General features: G+C 48.0%; 1 protein-coding gene across 4 annotated transcripts in view; it reads right to left on the reverse strand.

Annotated features, from left to right (window-relative positions):
- Positions 1-21016, reverse strand: part of KIAA0040 (KIAA0040 ortholog) — a 42903-nt gene extending 21887 nt beyond the window's left edge. For 2 of the 4 annotated variants that reach the window (XM_049635185.1, XM_049635184.1), the window contains exon 1: positions 19967-20373. Coding sequence is in view for 1 of the 4 variants with exons in the window: in XM_049635186.1 (XP_049491143.1) it covers positions 19967-20081; positions 20410-20472 (178 nt within the window). In the remaining 3 variants the exon portion in view is untranslated. The other 2 variants (XM_049635186.1, XR_007458924.1) reach the window with 2 other exon arrangements.
- Between the last annotated feature and the right edge of the window lie 1506 nt (positions 21017-22522).

Here is a 22522-nt window from a genome sequence, read left to right on the forward strand (position 1 = left end):
CTTCACACAGCAGGCACCTTAAATTGCCTTGAGAACCATGCAGCTCTGTGTTTATGATACTATTCATATTGTGTGAAATGTGAAAAACATCTCTGTGTTAAAGACTTATTTTGGAGGTGCCTGGGTGGCTCGCTCAGTCGGTTAAGTGTCTGACTTCGGCTTAGGTCATGATCTTGTGGCTGGTGGGTTCAAGCCCCGCGTCAGGCCCTGTGCCGACAGACCGGAGCCTGGAGCCTGCTTTGGATTCTGTGTCTCCCTCTCTCTCTACCCCTCCCCCACTTGCGTTCTCTCTCTTTCTCTCTTAAAAAAAAAAAAAAAAAAAAAAGACTTATTTTGTTCTAACCAGAGGTTGGTCAATTTTTCCCTGAATGGATTTAAAAAGCGAGTTAGCTTCAGATTTAGTTAGATTTAGATTCCTGAAGAATCGGGGCAGACACATTCACCGTCTTCCTGCTTTCTTGAGAATTTGATTTCCATTCATTTCCAGCTGCATCTCCCGCTTTCAGCCTTTCTGACCTCCTGGATCTAGTTTCTTAGGGGTGCCTTGTTTTGTCCATCACTATCAACTTTCACCTGCTCATTCAGCTAGAATGCTCACTTGTTTTTCTTTAACTGGCCTCTTTTGACATAGATACTTTAGGAGGCCAAAGCCGCAAAAAGAGGTTGGCAAAATGTCTTATCACCTTTCACAGAAACAGAGGGTGATCTGTTGTATCAAAAAGTCACCGTCTCTTATATTCTAAGTGCCGCGACTCTGGAGGTGGGTCTTTTCATCCTCAGGACACAGATGAAAAAACTGAGTCTATCAGGGATTAAGTAATTTGCCCAAGGCTACAGAGCTCCTAAAGTCAGAAGAGGTTGGACTCTGGTCCTATCTGAGTGTGAGAGGATCCTGCACGTGACCACAAGGCTGTACGGCTGCCATCCTCAGGTGACGCCTTCCACCTCTGGACATTCTCTTCTCAGCCGAGGGGGTGTTTACCGAATCAGTCATCCATCAAATGTTTGAAAGCCTGCCATGTGTGTCACACCCTATGGGTACACTCTTGACTGATTAAGGTGTCTTCTGGGTCTTCAAGGAGCTCACATTTTTTTTTTTTTTATGAATGTTTCCTTTTTTTTTCCAATATATGAAATTTATTGTCAAATTGGTTTCCATACAACACCCAGTGCTCATCCCAAAAGGTGCCCTCCTCAATACCCATCACCCACCCTCCCCTCCCTCCCACCCCCCTTCAACCCTCAGTTTGTTCTCAGTTTTTAACAGTCTCTTATGATTTGGCTCTCTCCCACTCTAACCTCTTTTTTTTTTTTTTTTTTTTCCTTCCCCTCCCCCATGGGTTTCTGTTACGTTTCTCAGGATCCACATAAGAGTGAAACCATATGGTATCTGTCTTTCTCTGTATGGCTTATTTCACTTAGCATCACACTCTCTAGTTCCATCCATGTTCCTACAAAAGGCCATATTTCATTCTTTCTCATGGCCACGTAGTATTCCATTGTGTATATAAACCACAATTTCTTTATCCATTCATCAGTTGATGGACATTTAGGCTCTTTCCATAATTTGGCTATTGTTGAGAGTGCTGCTATAAACATTGGGGTACAAGTGCCCCTATGCATCAGTACTCCTGTATCCCTTGGGTAAATTCCTAGCAGTGCTGTTGCTGGGTCTATTTTTAATTTTCTGAGGAACCTCCACACTGCTTTCCAGAGTGGCTGCACCAAGGGAGCTCACATTTTAATAGGACCCAAAATGTAAGAAAAGGAATACAATGCGATATCACATACGACAGCGGGTAACCCAAAGGCATAAAACTCCTTTGAGTGCTCTCTGGCAGTCCAAGAGCTATAACCAACCCATAGGCACTTTCATTATGATTTTATTTTTTCCCCTCCTCTAACTTCATGTACAATTACCAATTTTTAGCTAGTCCCCAGATTTGGCCACCAACCTATCCTCCTGCGTAGCCACAACCTGCTGGGGCTTTAGAGGGGCCTGTGTGTCCTCCTTAACCCCCATCCCACAGCCTTCCCCACCCTGCCAGCCTCACCCAGTCCCGTCACTGCATTTAAAGCCTGCGGGTCCCAGACTACAAACTGCATCCGGAGTAGGGACTAGGTTCCCTAGTCTTGCACGGTAGTCTACGTAGGGGAGAGTGAGGCAGGGGGCTTGAAAAGGAGAGGTGAGGACAAAAGGCAAAAGGAAAGCTGCCCTTTCCAGCTGAAACCACCATTTGGATCCACTGACATTGGTCTTTGGCTAATCAGACAAATAATAAGGATGAGGGCTGTCTGCAAGAGGAGTTAATGCGTCTCAAAATGTTCCACGCACAATACAAAAGGCCGGCAGAGGGGTGCAGTGGAGAGAACATCAAGCTGGGAGCCAGAGGACCCAGTTTTAGTCCCGATTCAGTTGTCTTCCAACCCTCTGACCTTGAGTGAACCAGTCAGGCTTTCTGAGCCCTCTCCTCATCTGAGAAATGAGGCCAGGAGCTGTCCCAGATATCTCTCAAGATTGTCGTGGAGAATAGCCAGGCATGTGAAAGAACACTGAGAAGGGAGGCTTGCAATTGAAATGCAAGGATCAGACTGGAGAGCTGAATTAAAGCTCAAGTGAGAACCCCCGAGCTTCCCTTCCTGAGGCAGCCCTCCACCCTCCCAACCCTGGCCCCATCCTTCCTGAATCAGTCATTAGGAGCTGTGTTTCCAGTTTGGAGAATTTACGGGCATACACACTGACAACACCCGCATTCATGTTTGCTGCCTGAATATATCTGATCTGACCACATCCTGGTATTAGTGCTAATAAAACCTGTAGCCATAGTTACTGTGAAATACCTGGCTTACTCAGCTCCCATTTTCACTTGCCAAAACTATTTGGTACATGATTTTGGAGCCAATCTTTGTGGGTGTGGTAAAGCACATAGGTACAGTTTTATTTTTGGAAAGTGTGAGCTTGGGGTCTGAGGTCATCTTCAAGTTCGGGGCCATTGAGGAGGGCGGTGCCTTCTCTGTCCTCCAGATGAAGGGAGCACTTTGTGGCTGACCCCGGCAACAGGCACTTGAGTCCTCAAACGTCACATCCTCTCCGAGGGAGAGGGTGTTTCTTGAAAAAGCAGGAAGACAATCCAGCACTTGTGTGAATCGGGGTCTCCCACACAGGTGGCAATCAAAAAATAGGCCCGAAAGCTGCGTAATTCTCTTTAATATTAGAGAACTTAGTGTTCTCACACCTCGCAGCCATACCTGCATGACGGACTGATTCGGTTTTCTCGGTGGTGGGGCAAGAGAAGTTTATAGGCTAAAATAGTTGAAAACTAATGGGGTGGCAAAAATACACAGGGATGCAACTCAAAAGCAGTACGGATATGATTTTATTTTCCTTTCCATTTTCTCCTTTCATAGGATGCTGACAGAAGTTCAGGGCAATTAAAAGTCAAAAGCTACCTTACCATAATATTAAGGCTTAAAACATAAAGGCCGAGTCATAGAGGGAGTGAGCAGAAATAGTCTCATTCCAATCATAACTCACCCCTGCGGAATGCACACTGTGGAATATTTCAGACTCGCCAGGCTTTGGGCCCCAGGCTCCTGCCTGCAGGGCGGGGTAGAGGCACTAACACTCCTAGAGGGCCAACCTTCACTTCCTGTCTGCAGGGGCTTAAATCTGCATCCCCAATGTCACGGGGATCATTGTTTTTTTGTTTGTTTGTTTTTTGTTTTTTGTTTTTTTTTTTGTACAGTTTTGCTAAATAATTCTTGGTGAATGCAGAGAATGTATGAGTTTGCTCATATATTTATGGAGCACACACTCAGGCAAGTGGCACCCTCTTCTTTTGATCCAGATGACATTTTCCAAGTCTCATCAAATGCGGCTTGGGTGCCTCTGTGCAAATAGATTGTTACTCCTAAACTCCTGTTACAGAGAAATTCTGGAACCGACGATGGCTTCACCCCACACCTAATCCTCTCAATTTGCCTGCCCTCGTCCCCAAATGTCTTTCTCTCCGTCCCTGAAATGCCCTCCGTAAGGGAGGCTACAGGTGCTACAAATATGTCATTTGGGAGCGTGGATTTAAGACACTGGCTTAAGCTGCGATTGTTGGCCAGGGGTGGGGGATGCCAGTAGATACTACTGCAAGCGCATGCGCACAGACACACCCTTCCCTTGGCTCCACCTCCACCCTCCTCCCCATCCACCACCTCTGCTCCATCCTTGCCTGGAGACCTCAGAGCTTTACGGAAGACAGCGGGTCTCCGGGAGCGGAGGACTGGTGGGAGAGACCCTGGACCTCAGACCTTGTCTCTGAGCTCTCCACCTGTGTCCTCAGGGCGGGGCGGCTTGCAGACTCCACACCAGCTTTTAGGCCTCATCTCCCATAAGCAGCCCAGAATACATTAAAAAAAAAAAAAAATCAGACCAACTCTCAGAGTGTCAGGGTCTTGAAGAAATAGGCCATTGCGTGGAAACACTTTGATAGAGCAAAACGACCTGAATGTTTGGCCATGCCTCTGCTGGTGAGAAAGGAGGAGAGGGCTCCCCGGGAAAGGAGCCGGCTCAGAGCAGCCAGAGAGGGGGGCAGGGGTCCTTGTAGAGGAGGCAGTTCTGCTCCTCAGTGGAGAGCCTGTGGGGCTCCAGTTCTGGCTTTGACTTTTAGGTGGTTTTATTTATTTATGCTCCTGTAGGTTTGCATATGAGCTGAATTCTTGGGAGGAAGACAGACTGAGAGTGTAGGGGAAGCTCCTAGATTGTGGTATGAGAAGTCAACTCACATTCTCACTTGAGACTTCGTGTGCATCCTTGAGAAGGTCATTCAGTTGTTTTGGGCCTCAGTTTCTTCATCTCTAAAATGGGGGCAAAATCTGGACAAATACTCAAGAAAGTGATAATATGTGTTGCCTCTGTGGAAGGACACCGGGGGCAGAGCTGGGAGACTGGCTTTTGTCTCGTTCCTTTGGTACTATTCTGAAGGCTTGGTCACATGCACATACTTTCTGAAGGAAACGAGTAACTAGCAGTGGACAGCCGCCTTGCAGGGTCCTGAGGTCAAAGCAGACAATGCATGTGAACATGACCCTAGGCTCTTAGGAACTGTACAAATATTTAGAGTCACAATTACTATCATTCCAGGCAGATGTAGGGACATGGCAAAAAATGTCACACCTCAATTCTTCCAGGTAGCGAGTGGCTTGAAATTCTTAATTTGCTCCCATGCTGGGAAGTTTTCCTGCCCCCAACCCAGAGTGGATGGATGGATGGATACCACCCCCACACCCCTTCTCCCCCAGGGGGGAGAGGGCTCTTTCACCTGGCTGTGCAGTGGTGCTGGGAGACCTGGATCCCCCGTGTGCCCAAATGACCCCTGCTTTTCAAGGGCTAGCCGAGCATGTCCACCCTGCCGAGCGAGTTCTGACAAGCACATTCCATCCTTTGCCAGGAGGCAGTGGGGCCTGGCTGCCTGGTGGGAGCTGCGGGAGTGGTACCTGCCTCTATGACTGCCCTGTGACTGACCCCTGGCTGGGAGTGGGGGTGGGGAGGTTTATACAGAATGAGTGCCAGTCTCCCTTAGGCTGTTTACTGGGTCACCATAATAAAAGCCATGCTGCAGGCTATCGTTCTTTGTATATGAAGAAGCTAATAGAACTAACAACAACGATTTCCATCAATAAAACCTGCCATTTGAATTACTTTTCCTGAAGTAGCACGTGGGTTTCATTTCAAGAAACACTAGTTAAGGAACTACTATGTGGTCAACTTGGTGCTGAGGGGGAGCCCAGAAGTGTAAAAAGGTTCCTGTCCTGGGAGAGTTCATGGAACATGGAACGCTGTTAGGTCCTGCCAGACGACAGTGCGGGTCCCTGCCTCTCCCCGGCCAGACCACAGGTTCCTCCCTTCTAAGATGGGAAGGTAATAATCACACTGACATCATCACCCTCAGCCTTGCTGTGGAAGTCAGACAATATACAGGAGAGTTCTTTATAAACTGAAAATGCCCTTCCAAGTATAATTTTCAAAAATAACCACGGCAGTTAGAGGCTAAGGTAAATATCAGAAAATGCCAAAGTGCACACACGATCAGGAAGGAGAGGAATCAATGTTGCCTTGGGACTTAAGTGGGAGGCTGCACGGCAGAGTCTGAGGTCGGATGGTCGGGTGGGAAAAGGGGAGCTGAGGTGAGCTGGATAGGATGGGAAGCCAGGGTGCAGGTCAGAGGCCAGCACATGCAGAGTTTGGGCCTGGGGTAGCAGTGAAGAAACCTCCCGAGGAAGAGTGAGGACCGAGGTAGTACAGGCAGGGCTGGTGAGATTACACAGGGCTTGGAAGGCTGAACATTGGTTTGGTGTAACAGGTGCCAGCGAGGCCCTGAAAGCTGGCGAACAGAAGAGACATAGCAGCGTCACTGTTTCAGAGGCCACATACTCTTAACCTGATCCCTCTTGTAATTCCAAGTGTGCCTTGGCCTGAGCTGGCGTTTATACAGCAGCAAGCCCCCACCCCTGGGCTCGGGGCACTCTGCCCTAAACAGCCAGGCTCAGGAATCACAAACCTTACAACTAAAAACACAAATTTTATTAATAGCGCTCTTGCCTCCTTACACAAAATCTGATTATGAACTGAAATGAAGTATCATCAACCCAGTCGGAAAGAAACTACTATTTATCTCGTGATCCTTTGGGAATGCAGGCAGAGGCTAAAAACCCTGATGCAATCACTTCTCCAGTCTTAACAGATGCCCAGATGGGCTTGCTTTTACTTATGATTGGGGGATGTCTGATCGAAGACCTTGCCCTCATAACACATGTTAATGTTTTAAGGGCTTCTGCAAACATTTCTTTACTCGGTCTACCATAATGTGAGGAAGGGAGAAGTTTCTCACCCTATTTCACAGATGAATGACCTAAGGAGAAGAAATTTGTTCAAAATTTGTTTAAAATTGCAAAGCTCGTGAGCTACCTAGGTGGCTCAGTTGGTTAAGCATTCGATTCTTGGTCTCAGCTCAGACCATGATCTCACAGTTTTGTAAGTTTGAGCCTCATGTCAGGCTCTGTGCTGAGCCTGCTTGGGATTCTATCTCTTCTCCATCCCAGCTCATACTCTCTCTCTCTTAAATAAATAAACTTAAAAAATAAAATTGCAAAGCTGGTTAGTGGCCAAGGGCAGAGAGGGTTCTAGTCATCTGGTTCCCCAGTGCAATGTTGTCTTCACTACATTATCTTCTACAAAGCAACAAGAGAGGAGCTAATAATGGCAATTCGTCACTTCTGCAGTTCACTCTCTCAGACTCCCTGAGATTTGTGGTCCCTCTCTTGCTCTGGGGCCTCTACAGGTTTCTCTGTCTGGAACCCCCCAGCTCTCCCCTAATCCCAGTCCAAACGCTAACACCGAATCTCCTGACTTCTGTTCATTTACATCTCAGAGAAATATGGGTCCCCTTGGGAAACCTTCCATGACCTCATTGATGTAAGAGCCCCTGCCCAGTACCCCTCACTGTCCTTACACTGCTACCATAGCCCATACCTGGTTGAGGCTAATTGTTTATTTAATCACCTTTCTTCCTTTCTAGACAGAATCTATTCCCATCCAGCATTCCCAGCATCTGGGACATGTTTGCTTTGGGAAAATACTTGCTGAATTAATAAATGGACATTTTTATAGATGAGGAATCAGGCCCACTGAAGTTAAACACCCAAGGGCTCACAGATGATCAAGAATGATGTGGTAATTCTTCTTCCCCTAAATATCCAGTGCTTGTTCCAGACTGCCATGCTGATTTCTGGGTTCACACACAGCACTGTGGTCAGATGGAAGAAGATGCTCTGAAGAAAATCCATCAACGGGATTTTCAATATTCTGGGTCTGGAGAACTCTTTCAACCTGAGCTCAGAGTGTACTTCCATGCCAGATACTCCTGGGCATTCCAGAGTATCGGCACACTCTGCTGGCCTCTTTTGGTGACTGGCTATTTCTGAACCTCCAGTTGGGCTGTAAGTGCCAAGAAACAGCGATGATAGCAGTGACAGCTTTCTTCCAAAGATCGTTGGCCTCAAATGGAGATTGCACTTGTTCTCACAGGGCACCATATTGAATGTTATGACCTGCCACCATGCTCTGGAAAAGCCTTGATTAGATGTCTTTCTGACACGTCTTGGTGTTCATGAATTGATACCATTTTGTTTGGTAATTTCTGGTTGCTGAGCCGACTGAGTAGAGTATGCGTGTGTGTAGCACTCACTACATACATCACTGTTATTACTGCAAAGGTCTCTCCCTGTTTCTTCCTAGAGGGAGGAACTCCCTTGGCTCGCTTTTTTCTTCCTTCCCTGAGCCTGGGTTGTTGCCACAATTGAGGCTGAGGGGGCCAAGAGCTGCCATCTCCAGTATCTGCAGTGGAGCAGCAGACGATCCAACTCAGTGCAAGTATGTTGAGTAACCACTGGGTGCCTGAAGCCCTTCTCTCTGTTCTAAGGCTTTCCCAGATAATGCTGCCTAGTAAGAAACAGAAACCTGCCAACTACCTGGGTAAGGAACTCCAAACTGAACTAAAGATGTAGACTGTGAACTCAAGGAATTTATTTTTTGTTGGGGAAATGGAGGAACATGAAAGAAGAACGATGAAGCATGACTAGTTAAGTGTCCAAAGGGAAATGCAAACACATGGTTATGGAAGCAGCCAGGAGGAAGCTGTTAATTCCAGTGAGAGATCTAGGCAAGGCTTCACAGAAGGGGTGATCAGGGTGGGCACCTACAGGGAGAACAGGATGATTAAAATGTAGGGAGAATGGGAGTAAAGGGATTCCAGCTGCTCTTGAAAGAATCTAATCAAGGTGGCCCAGATATGGAGCCTCCAACCCCCCCCCCCATTACCACGGCAACACGCCAACAACTCATTCCAGCCCTCCCTCCCTTAGAGCTCTTCCGGGCCAGCCACTCCAAGCTCCAGTGGGTGCCATGCCAGCGAGCTGCCTGGCCCAAGGTGAGGGTTCCTCAGGGTTGCGGCCTGAGGAGGAGGGCTGCCTACTGGGAAACTTACAATCTCCATCCCACACCTCCTCACCTATTATGGCTTGAATGCCCAAGGGCAACGCTGGGGGTGGCCGATGATGTGCTGGGCCCAAGGACCTCCAAGGGTTGTTTTCCAAGTTCAACCACGAAGGCAGATTGTTGTGTAAGAAAACTTGATGTGGCTTGTGGGTTTCGGCCTCCTTCCCTCTCCACTCCAGACTCTGTACTCCAGACACAATTTATTCCTTTCCATATTCTTTAATTTGGTACTACTACTGATTTCAAATCTGGAGTCACAAGGTAACCAAAGCCAGTTCCAGCTGGCCCAAGTTCAAAGGGATCTCTCTATCTCTCTCTCCCTACACACACACACACACACACACACACACACACACTTAGTAGTTAGCCTACCCCTGTAGCAATTCTGCTAATGTTTAATTTTTTTAAATGTTTATTTTTGAGAGAGAGAGACAGAGTATGAGTGGGGAAGGGGCAGAGAGAGAGACACACACAGAATCCGAAGCAGGTTCCAGGCTCTGAGCTATCAGCACAGAGCCTGATGCGGGGCTTGAACCCACGGACTGTGAGATCATGACCTGAGCCAGAGCCAGACACTTAACCGACTGAGCCACCCAGGCAACCCAATACTGCTAAACATTTATAGAAGAAGGTTTGTGGAAACCAAGTGGGATTTTTGCCCAAGCAGCCCAAACCCAAGCCACAGGCTGCAAACTGGAAGCCCATGAGGTAGATGTGACCAGAGACCAGTGACTGGATTTCTAGTTTCACATCACATCCTCCCCCCACCCCCATGCCACCTGCGTTACTCTTTTGGGTAGACCCATCTGGAGGGAAGTCTGCCCCTCCTCCATTCACTAGCTGTCTGACCTCAGAAAGTCCTCAGCAGTAAAAACAGGGTAAGAGTAGAATTGGGCTCATAGGTCCACTGTGGAAATAGGATGAGTTAAATAATCTGTATAACGTATAAAACAGTGCCTGGCACAAAGTAAATGTTCAATAAGTGTTAGCTTTGTCCACCAGGCCCGGAGGTATTTGAGCTTGTGATCCCCACAATGATTCAATGGTGGGGGGTTCAAGGGTGCGGAGGGACACGCAGGCCACGGTGTAGCATCGAAAAGCACCTCTTGCTATTTCTGGCAGAGCCAGTGAGGAACACTCTGGCCTGTTAAACTGCAAAGACTGACCTGTGTGTAGCCCCTGCGGGAGAGGGGTGACAGAAAGGAGGCTCTGGTGGCCTGGGGGCTTTTCTGGAATCCTGGTTTATATAGAGATCTATATCTCTATGTCTTCCCCCCGCTGCTGCCTCACCTGCCTGACAACCAGTGGAGATGATCGTGTACTCTGTACAGATGCTGTGCTATGTCTGCTTTCCCACGTGACTGTATTTGAGCTCTCTATCTGAGAGCTTTTCCTCTAGGAGTCCCCACTGCTTAGTGTTAGCACATAGTAGGTGCTCAGCGTTTGTCGAATGGTTAACAAACTGACTGCTTATGATTTTGGAGGATGGAAAAGAGCCAGAATTAAGAACGCCTGTGTGAAGGCTAAGGTGTTATCTCCTCTGGGCCCAGGCGCCCACACTCATCACTGGCACTGGAGCCCTGGTATCCCTATGAGCTTTGCACAGGCCTCTGCAGGGCCAGGCCATCCAGGGGCATAGCAGGTGGGGCTACAGCAGGTTGAGGGGTCCAGGACCAGGATCTGTGCGGAACAGGAAGGTCTTGCAGTGGGTGGAGCCCAAAGCAGTGGTTTCCAGCTTAGGCAAGTGGGTCAGAGCCTGGACAGCCAACCGGCCAGGGATGGAGGAGGTGGCAGAATATTGAGAATGGCGTGGTCTGGGCGATGGGTGAAGAGCTGGTGGCCCTCAAGAGCAGAGATCCCAGGACAGACTCTAATCCCAGGGAAGAGGCTGTTTCTCCCAGGTCTGCATGAGAGGGGCACTCGCAGGTGCCCACAGGTTCCTAGATGGAAGGTAGATCTGGACTTGCTGTTTTTTGGTTTTTTTTTTTTTAAATTCCCTGTGGCCTCTAGTGTATATAGTGTCATGCACACACAGAGTTTTTGAGAAATGTGTACGGAAATGCAGCTAGACGCACACTGGGACTGTTTCTGCCTTCTAAATCGAGGCCTCCAAGCCTCCTAAGAGTTTTTTACAATTTTCCTTTTGCAAAGAGGAGCTGAAGGTGCCTGACCAAAGGCAACTGAAGGTGGCCAAATCTCACTGACGATCTCCAAGACAGAGGAGTGAGAATTACTAACTGGGGGCGGGGGGAGGGGCAAGTCTAGATCTCTCCCCATGAAGCTGCTGTTTCTTGTACCTGCTGGCTGAGACCCAGCATGGCCATACGCTAGGAGTCTCTGAAGCAACAATACAATCTCAAGATGAATGGACAAATTTTGATTTTAGAAAGTGGCTTACCGGGTTCATTTAATTTCTTCTTTAGAATCCCATGCAACCCTAGGGCCTCCTCACCTGGGCATGCCAAGATCTCCTCATAATGCCCTTTGCATGACTTCCTGCCCCTCCCCCCACCCTTCCCATCTTCTCATGTACATGGTGCCCACGCAGATATCACAGAGAACCACACAAGCCATTGTAGGCCTTTTCTCACCTTCTTTCCCTGATGCCCGGGCCATATCTGAATTGAGAAAGCCTATGAGTTGAAATGCAGGCCCTTTTTGGAGTCGTGTTAACAGGGTGACAGGGGCTGGATGTTCCAGCTGCAGAAGCACATGTTTATTAACCTGTGTTTGATGAGCAGCTACCATGTGCCAGCGACTGCGCAGTGGGAATTTAATGACCAAGTGGTGGTGCCCAAGGGTGATGGCGGAGGGTCAGACCTTACCAAGGGTCACAAAAGTTTATACATAAAATAACACACTTCGATCTTATCTCTTCTGGGAAGTCTGTCACCTGAAGCTGGGCTAAGTGGTTTCCCTCTGGGTCCTGTGGGTCCCTGTTGTGACACCTCTCATAGCATTTCCTACACTGCGTCGTAATTGCCTCTTTATCTATCCATCTGCCAAAATAGACTGTGAGCTCCCGATTCATTATTGGTGACAGCTGCAGAGTTTTTTTGTAGACTAGGCTAATGGATGACCCTCTGGAGCCAAGGGAAGAGCACTTAGCTTTCAATAGAGACCTCAGTTTCCTCATCTGTAAAACAAGGAGAGTAAGTGCACTGTCCTGAACACTAAATGAGAGGAAGTAGATGAAGCATTTAATGCAATGCCCGGCACGATGCAGACTGTGCTCCATAAATGTTGCTGTTGTTATGTTACTTCCTACTCAGTCACACCAAGGAGAGTTTATCGTTTGTCCAAACAGTTTCTTTCTCAAGCAGACAAATAACCTCATCTCTAGGACAACAAGGAGCAGAGTTTGATATCCTTCATTAAAGCATAAGATCAAAGGTAACAAATAAAAGACTAGGGATAGGACAGTATGCTTACTTAATATGCATATTATCATCAAGAAAGGATGTTGATCAAAATGTGGGAAAAGGAAAAACAAAATGATAAACATAAAATAACCATGTGATTCAGCAATTATACTCCTAGGTGTGTACCCCAAACAACTGAAAACAGGCACTCAAACAAATCCTCGTACATGCACGTTCACAACACCAAAAGAGAAACAACCCAAATGTCTACCAACAGATGAATAGAGGGGCACCTGGGTGGCTCAGTCAGTTAAGCGACCAACTCCTGATTTTGACTAACGTCATGATCTCCCAGTTTGTGGGTTCGAGCTCTGATTCAGGCTGTGTTGACAGTGTGGAGTCTGTTTGGGATTCGCTCTCTTTCTCTCTCTCTCTCTGCCCCTCTCCCCCACTCTCTCTCTCTAAAGTGAAAATAAATAAATAAATAAATAAATAAATATTGAAAAATAAAATAAAATGGTTAATTGTATGTCATGTGAATTTCACCTTCATAAAAACTTGGGGGGGAGGTAAAGCAAAATTTCTTGAAAGCTCATAGATGGTAAATGGAAAACAATGATATAGTTCCTATTATTAATTGTTTAAGATGTATAAAATGGCATTGATTCTTTTTTTAGTGTGTATTTATTCATTCATTACAATACCAAATGTTGAATGATCACATATTTCAATGGTGGAGATTCCTTATTGAAGGAATACTGTTTTTTTTTTTTTTAAGTTTATTCATTTTGAGAGAGGGAGAGAGAGACCATGTGTGAGTGGGGGCGGGACAGAGAGAGAGAGAGAGAGAGAGAGAGAATCCGAAGCAGGCTCTAGGCTGTCAGCCCCAACGTGGGGCTCAAACCCACAAACCATGAGATCATGACCTGAGCTGAAATCAAGAGTCAGATGCTTTACCAACTGAGCCATCCAGGCGCCCCAGGAATAATGTTTTTAAACCACTGAAGACTTATTCCTGGAAAATGTCAGTCAGGAACATCAGACCTCCTTCCCCATGTGGCACATGCTCTGTGACTGAGTCCCTGTCCCTTGTCCCAGACAGGGTGGAGGGAAGACTCAGTGCCTCTGTCTGGAAATGAGATATTCCTTCCATGGCCAGCTGTGAAAATCTGTGCCATTTGTCCATTGGAAACACAGTAAAAATCATCTTTTCCTCAGAGGGGTCAATAATATCCTTGTGAAAACCTATGAAGAGCACGGTAGTTGGAAATCAGCAAAGTATCCTAAGGCACTCAGCACATCATTGTCTTTTTTCTGAATGAGGGAAGGCTCTGGGCCAAGTATCCCACAGAGCAGGAACTGAGTTTCTAATTCAGAAACCAGGAGAGCACCGGGCAGGTCATGTCTGGACGGTGCGGGGTGCAAACGTATTCCCCGCTCCCAGAGGAGGTTTCATTTTGGGACAGTGTGGGTCACACATGTGATGAGCCTGGAGGTTTTACTCTAGACCACCGCTGTGCTGTACTGGCAATTGCTACTCAGTAGATGGTGGGCCTTGGGCGGGAGGGAAAGTTTCAGGTCAGGAGTAGAAGGCAGAGAGAGAAGGGAGGGTGCAAGCCTCAGTCATTTACAAGAAAGGGGCTCCATGGATGGGGGAAGTCTGCAGGGCTGGCCTTAAGAGCGGTGTGTTCTCTTTCAGCTTTGCTACTTTTTGTCACATCGTGTTGGATAAACAATTGCGATGTGCTCATAAAACAACCTGCCGGGTGTGGGGATGGGGGGGGTGGGGGGGGGGGGGGAGGGGGAGTGTAGCATGACAGTCAAATTGCATGCCTCAAATTCTTAGCACCACTGTTGAACAAATGGCTACTGAGAGCCTAGCATGCACACTAGAAATCTGAAGGAACCGACAAAGGTTGGATGAACGTGTTCCGAATCATCGGGAAGGTTACTTTGTCCTATATGGTTCCTGGGTGATGTTAGGCCACTGGACACGAGTGGCCCGATGGAGCCTCCAGGCTATGGCCAGGGCTTTTACAGCAGAAGAGCTTCTGAGAGCCCACACTTTGTCCCACTGGTGGAGTGGCAGAAGATTCTAAGATTAGAAACCAGGGCCAGAAGGGCAGACTCAGGTCCTCACTCAGGTTGGAGAGGGAAAAACAGGTTCCTGGCTTGCACTGAAGCATTCTCTTCTCTTTCCACGGGGGCCATGGCCGCATGCCACGTAGGCTAAGACGTGTCCGCTGTGCGCCATTCTGTTTCCATAACACAGCGGCTAAGACAACTTTGCGTCCTCCATCGCTTCTTTCACTGACCTTAACCCCAGTTAAGGGGTTAACTTACTTAACCAACTTCCGCACCACCTCTAAACTTGTGTACCTTATCAGGATAACCTGAAGACTAAAAATACTATAATATGCAACTACCCTTCTTGCCGTTATATTTTTTCCCTGTCTTCTGCCACTTTTCTTTTGTGACTCCCTTGGGAAACTAAAGAAGTTGCTGATGCACTTTCCTGAAGCCTATCCAGCTTGAAATCAGGAGTGTATCTGAGGAGAATAAAAGTCAACTGAAAGGCATCCTAACGGGAAGAAACTGTAGATGGTTAAGAGCAAAGGCAAGTTCATAAAGGTTTACAATCACAATCTTCAATTTTGACCAAGAACGACAGCGATGATTAGGATTTCTTTCATCTCTTAGCAACAAACTCCATGGAGCAGCTTGCTTACAATCGTGGGAGCAAGTCTTTTGCCAGGGGCTGGGATTTGGTTTGGACACTGCTGTGGCCCCTTGGGAGTTGCCCCGAGAAAGAAATCTTGTGTTTGCGTGAGGTTCATTTTGGAACCAGGCTACGTTGAGGCCCACTCATGTCCCCAGGCGGTGCTCTGCTCGGATGGCGCAGGCCCATGTGGGGGGAAAAGTCAGAAACCTGAGCTGGTCTGTGGCCCTGGGGACTGCCCTTCAAAGAATTGGCTGTTGATTTTCCTCTTGCCGCATAAAGAGGGAAAAAGTCTATCTGCCTCTGTTTTCTCTCTCCTACAGTGCCCGTGATGAGTCTCATGAGCTTTTGTTACTCACCCCGGAGCCTTTCTCATGGAACGGGAAAGAGTAAATCAATATTGGGTGTTTAGTGCTGACCTGTCCGATGGTCTTGAAACCATCCTCATGACAAGTTTAATGACACACAAAAGGGGTTTCAGTTAATTTTGACACCCAGTGTGGTCTCCCTTTTTTGAGAGGTGTTTGGGAATTTTTGAGAAAACGTTAAGGATTGAAGTTGAGCAAACAGAAGTGTTGGGTATGGTACGGAGATGCCTTAAAAGAGGAGACCCGCCCCCATCTCTGGAAGATCTGCTCCTGGTGGCTGGAGCCTGCTGGAGGCTGCTTGGGGAGGGCTTAGCCTTCCAGCCTCTTCATTCTGCATCTCTGCCAGTGTTTGCGTGCCTGAGTGTGAGGTCCAGAAGGTCCAGGTGACGGAAACCCTAGAGAGTGTCTGCTGTTCCTGAACAGAGAGAGACAGAGCTTGGGTTCTGGTCGCTCCCTTAATCAGCTGTTGAGCTGGGGACACACTTCACCTCCCTGAACATCAGTTCACTCACTTGTGAAGTAAGGGGCGGGGCTGGCTTATTTCAAAGTGTTTTTCCATTTGAAGTTTTTGAGCCTGTGGTTATTTTTTTCTTTTGCTCATCAACAGCCATCCCTTCTCAGAAGTCTGTTTAGTTGAAAGTTTGGGTGTCGGCTTTACTGTATTGGGACTACGTTAGGGTTCCTTAGTCGGGACAGAAGAAAACCACAGATACACCCAAGCCATGAACCAATGCTCAGATTCAGGGTCAGTGCTGGTTTAACCAGCACCTTGGTGAGGATTGGAAAGAAAGCTTCCTTTCTGAGTGGGCCCAGTGCAAGCGGGGCAGGTCCGTGGCCCGGTAAATAAAATACTGGCTGCTTTCAGCCATGAGCTCCCAGGAATCCTTGTGCTGTGCATGACCTGCATAAACATTCACTTCTTTGGGCTCTGGCCACTGTAGGTAAGGAGTAAAAGGAGAAGTAGCCAGAGTAGATGCATGCCATTCATATGACGGAAGGAGGCTTTTATAATTGCTGCCTTAAAATATTTCATACAGTTAAAAAGCTGCAAGTCTGGGCCGAAGATCCTCCCCAGATCTTACACCTACACAGTCCAGGGTAAGTTGGTAGTTTCAAGAGGGAAGATTAGTAATAATAATAAAACAACTTACATTTTTATAGAACCTTGCAATTTATGGAGCACAATAAATGTAACTTTCTTTTTCAATTTGATTCTGATTTCTGATTCAATTTGCCCTGGTGAGTAATAATTATTCCCATTTCAAATATAAGGGAAACGAAGCTGGGAAATTCAAAGACTTGTCCAAGGTCAGCTAATAAGTGGTCAAGACAAGAATTGAATCCATGTCTGTCTACTTCCAAGTTCAAGGTTTTTGTTTTTTTTTTCCTTCCACACTGGGTCACATAATTTCCTGATCTGAGCCATGGCAGTCAGACCTCAAGTACTGTTCAATAAGGGTTTAAAATTTTCTCTGGCAAAGTCATCCTTCTTGTTTTAATGATGGTAGGACTCTCCCACACAGGTGTATTACTAAACTTGGGGTATGAGTTCTGGAGAGGTCTTGGCAGATCTCACAGTTGAACTAAAGTGTTCATTTTTCATATGATGAAGTGATTCCTAGGGATTCACTTGTTTGGTTAAATGCATCTGTGTGCCACTAATGCAGGGTCATCTCCAACATTTTAGAATTTTAGATATCACCTGCAAGGCATCCTGGGAAGGCCTTAGAAGTCTAGAGAGTCACCAGCAAGTCACCATATGGTATAAAAATAGTATCTCCAGGCCAGTGAGTACTGGCCAAATCCAAGATTCTTCAGTGTCAACATGGTTTCACGGATAGCGTTATTACAGGCTCCTTTAGCCACCCTTCAACACTGCTTTTATGCAAGTCAGGGATAGTTAGTTTTTTTTTTTTTATGCTTATTTATTTATTTCAAGAGAGAGTGTCAGTGGGGGAGGGGCAGGGACAGAGGGAGGGGGAGAGAATCTTAAGCAGCCTCCACGCTGTCAGCACAGAGCCTGATGTGGGGCTTGAAGCACCAAGCTGGAAGATCATGACCTGAGCTGAAACCAAGAGTTGGACACTTAATCTCCTGAGCCACCCAGGCACCCTGCTGCCTCCATCTCTCCCTGAGCCCCAGACCTGAATAGCTACTGCCTACCAGAAATCTCCTGGGCATCTCCTGGGCATCTCTTGGGTACATCCGTCCTAAATGTGTGTGAAGTGTTAATTGCCACAATCCATTTCTCAAGTCCACTGCTCCCTTAGTTCCTATGGTTTCCATTCTGGACATCACAGTGCACCCCCCCACCCCCAGCTCCACACCTTATAATCATCCTCTTTTCCGCTCACTCCTCCTCTACCCTGTTCACTTGGTCAGGATGTACTTTGACTCTAACTTTGTAAACATCACTAGCATCCATTCCCTTCCTTTAGTTCCCGCTGCCATGATCTTAGTCGAGGTCCTCCTTATCTCTGCCTCCCATCTCTCCAAGCTAGCTTGCATCTGGCCTTTAGTTCTCTTTCCAAACACAAATCTGACCACACCCTTTCTCTGCTTAAATACCAAAACCACGACTTCCTTAGTAGAGTAGTGTAAGTCCCATTACTCACAGTTCCCCCTACATGCCCTTGACTTTGAATATACTCTTCCCTCTGCCTGAAATACCCTTTCCCTAATCACTCCTAATCATTTCCAACACCTTGCTCATCCATCACTTCTGCAGTGTTGACTTCCAGATAATTCCTAGGGGAGTTTATCACTCTCTCCTTTGGGTTATTTCAGTGTTCTGTAGCTACTGTTACTATAATGTGTATTATTCTGAACCATATTTGTTTCTGTGTCTCGTGGCATTTACTAGATTGTGGGTCCTCAAAAGCAGAAACTATCTCATTATCTTTGGATTCCAAGGTCCTGGAACACTGCCTATCACACAGTAGGTACAGAAACTGCTGCAGGAATGGGTGGGGAGGGGAATGGATGTTCATCCTTCTTTGGTGAGGTCAGTAACTTAGCTTGCTGGGTGCCCATTATTCCCTTGAGTTAAGTATTCAGAGAAACAGGCAGAAATCATTCTGACTTTATTCTATAGGCTAGATATTGACAAAGCATGGAGGCTGGAGAAACATCTGTTCTGTCATGCATTCCTCTCCTCTATTGTATCTTGGGTGGGAATGGGGAGCCAGAATTTCAGAAGAAATGAAGGACTTGATCAGATTTTCCTGCACAGCTGGCCAGCACTGGGCAAAGGGAAGGCACATCAAACTAGGAGGTCGATGGTAAGATCCTTGCTGAACTCTTTGGGTGGAAGTTGACAAACCGTTTGTAAAAGGGTTAGGAACGAGACGCATCAGTGGTACTTTTCAGACCTGTTCCTTAGAACTCAAGGCTCTCCCCATTACCAACCGGACTTCAGAATGAGGGCTCCTTCAAATTAGCTTCAGATTCTTCCAAACTTTAGCTGAGTGAATGAACTGCACCAGCTTTGAAGGAAGGTGCTGCTGACATGCTCAAGTGCATTTACCGGCACCACCTCCTGTCCCCCCTTCCCCTTCCTTATTGAACAGAATCCGAGAAGCAGTCCTGCAAGGTAGCTAGAATGCGGGCCGCCAGCATTCTTTGTGAAATTAGGGCAATTCTTGCCTGCTTCGGTTTCCCTTTCGGTTAGGCAGGACTGCTGTTCCCACCAGCAAAACATCTATAGTTTATTTAACTCAATCACTACACAATGTATTCCTGCGAAGCTCTTGGAAATACTAGGGAAACAGGTCTTTTTGTGTCCTTTACCTTCATGGGTGGTCTGGGGGGGATGGGGTGCTGGGAGTAGGACCATTTAGAGACTCAAAGAAATTAGGAAGCAATCTGTGTCACAGTAAATCCCCTGGAGGCTTGGAGACTAGCAGCCAGGTTCCCACTCCACACCTGGCTCCACGCCATATTTTCGTTTTGGCCAGTTTCTTAGCCCCGTTGAAAATTTGGCTTCACTTAGCATAATTTAGAAACATCTAAGCGTGAGTGCGTTTTAGTGGGTTTCAGGCCTTGACTTTTTTTTCAAGTAGCAAATAGAATGTCCCCGGTCCCAAAGCTCCTACCGGCAGCTTTGTCAACTGGAGTAAGAGAACTCCACCCCAACCGCCACCCCCAACCCATGTGGACTCAGCCCAGAAGCAGATGTCAAGCTGCTGAGAATCCTCCCAAGAAGGGAAACAAACTAGAACCGAAGTTGTGAAGGGCCAAGAGGCTATTTAGAAACGATCCTGGAATCTCCCTGATCTCTGGGGCTGGTCTCCTCCTTGCAAAGAACGAAAGTGAGCGGGAAGTTCCCTTCCAAACAGAGGGCAACTTAAAACACACACACACACACACACACACACACACACACACACACACAGTCTGACACACACACACACACAGTCTGACACACACACACACACACAGTCTGACACACATACACAGTCTGGAGACTTACCTCGCAGTCCACCGGAGGGCTTCCTACAGGCGCGGTGGCGCAGGGGTCTGGCGCGGCCCGTCTGACAGCAGGGGTCCCGGCGGAGGTCAAGGTCCCTGTGCGGAAGCCCGCCCCCCTGCGGAGCCAGGTGCGGCGCTGAGGGGTAGGTGGGGGCCGGGCGCCGCGCGTACCTGCCCTCACCGCGAGGAAAGCCCCCTGTGCGTTCTTTGCCCTCCCGAGTCTGGAGCCTCACATTTCTGAGGTTTCGCTCCAACTCCGTCCTGCCCCTGATGTCAGAGACACAACTTCCTGAATCAGACGCGCCCTCTCTCCCGCCGCCTGGGCTCGGCCCCAGCTCCCCGCCCGGGGCCCACAGACCGCTGGTGCCCTTGGACTCGGCGCCCCCGCCCCGACGCGCCCTCCCCCCGCGGCCCCCGCCCCGCCACTACGTGTGGGTGCCCCACCGGTTCCGGAACACGCCTCCTACGGGACGCGCCGCTCTCCTCCAGAGCCGGTCCCCAGTCCATTTCTCAGACGCACCAGGTTCCCGGGGACTTGAGAGGATTCAGGGATTCAGTGGGGGTGGGGAACTTGGGCTGCTGTGAAGACAGCCCAGTGTTGCCTAAGGGAGCGGCCTTCTTGGAAGGGGGGGTGGAAGGCATCTGGGAGGGAGGCCCTGGGACAGACTGGGTGAAGGCTCCCATGCCTTATCTGGACAAACAAAGCAACCGGCTGCCCTAATCAATCGCTGCGTGCTTTGTGGGAGAGGGTGTACGCAGTCTTTGGGCCGCTCGATGAAGACGTTGAGGAAGACTGCACCATCACGAGTTGTCAGAGCAGAGATGGAGGGGGAAACTGCCTGCAGAAAATTCTCAGAGATTCCTCCCTCTCATCCTCAGTTGCCCTCCATCCAGTTTTAACTCTGACGTCCATGGGTCCGGTTTCGAGTACCTGGAACGCTAGAAAATGAAAGGGCCTATGCCAATGTTGGGTGAGGGACTCGAGACTCGAAGCTTCTGGTGACCCGTGGCAGGGAGCTTGTTCAGTGTCTCCAAGGTTACTGGGGGGCAGGCAGGGGACAGGGGTAATGCCAGGACCTGGCCCTGGAGGGGCCCTCTCTGAGTCATCTGGGTGAGTTTTTCCATGACATGTGCCTCAGGTGCTGCCCTCTTGACTGTATTTGCAGGTGCTCAGGGACCAGGTGCCAGGTGCTGAGCCGGGTTTTGCCCTCTACCTACTGTGCTTGAGGGCTGGTATTCATGTGGGCATTAAAATGACTGTTTTGCAGTTAACTATCTCCACTGAGGAACAAGAGATCCATTTGTGTGAGTACAGAGAAACCAAATGGCTCTCAGTTGAAAGGCCAAAGAGAAAACCCTGCCCTTTAGTCAGAAATGCCAAGAATGATTAAGGAAAGAGGGGGGAAATGTTTTCTTCCAATGGAAGGAGATTAGATGAGACTCTTTTCCCAGAAATCCAGGTGGAGTGAACTCAGTGTAGATCGGAACAGGAAGGGAGAAGACAGGTTCCAGAAGCAAGTGGGCTTAACAAGCAATTGGGTAGCATCAGCAGAAATGGGAAGATTGGGCTTGCAAGGTTGCTTGCAAGTGTCCAGACTCAGGGGCTTCCCTCAGTTGATGTGTTCCCCATGCTGTCAGAAGCTCCATCTGGAATCATACTTTGAGCCTGCAGATGTCTAAGTATGTAGAATTGATCCCTCCAACACTCCTGGAGCTTACAGCCAGGGTATAGAGTCCGAGGGTATTGAGGAAGACAGGAAGGGGTTGGGGGGTGGGGCTGGTAGTGAGGCCTTGAATGCTGGCCAAAGGATTGGAGAATGGATATTTCCTTCCACCTGCAGGAAGGACACAGACACTGTGCCGGGAGGTTTGCACATATCATGGAATCTTTCACAACGCATTTAGGAGATGTAGTATTCTCCTCGTTTTATGGGGAAACAGGTTCAGAGAAGTTAAGTAACTTCCTCTGCATCACATAACTAATAGATACTGGAGCCCAGATTTGAGTTCCAGTGTTTCCAAACTCCCAGTCTGTCCTCTTACTCTATCATCCAGTAAAGGAGGAACTCGCCTTCTGGGAAGGAAATTCATGCTTGCACAAAGGTAATGTTCAGGCCAGGAATGAGGCCTTTGGAGGGAAGGCTACACAAAAAGCTTTTCTGGATATCTAGAGCAATGTTACAGATTGGCTGTGGCCTGAGTGACGATTATTTAGGGTTGCCTTTAAGAAAAAACAGGAAGAAACTAAACAAGAAAAATGGAGGCAACTGACTTGAGCTGAGGGCTTCACAGACATGGTTGCCAATGGGAGAAAGAAAATCAGGGGCCTGTCCATTATGTGGTATCTCTGTGATATTTCAGTTAAACAAGGAAAGCCAACAGCTTCTGTGGCAGAGAAACCAGTGACTCATAGGTGAGCAAGATGGCGGACTGACTCACATTTGGTTGCCAAGGCTGCCCGGTCTGTTGAGGGACTGACTCTACTTGGAAGATGCAATCATGGCAGAAGAAAAGGAGTGGGCATCTGGCCAAATGTTCTCAGTCTGGGTGGATGATG

This window comes from Panthera uncia, chromosome F1 (assembly GCF_023721935.1).
Source record: "Panthera uncia isolate 11264 chromosome F1, Puncia_PCG_1.0, whole genome shotgun sequence".
NCBI classification, from domain to species: domain Eukaryota; kingdom Metazoa; phylum Chordata; class Mammalia; order Carnivora; family Felidae; genus Panthera; species Panthera uncia.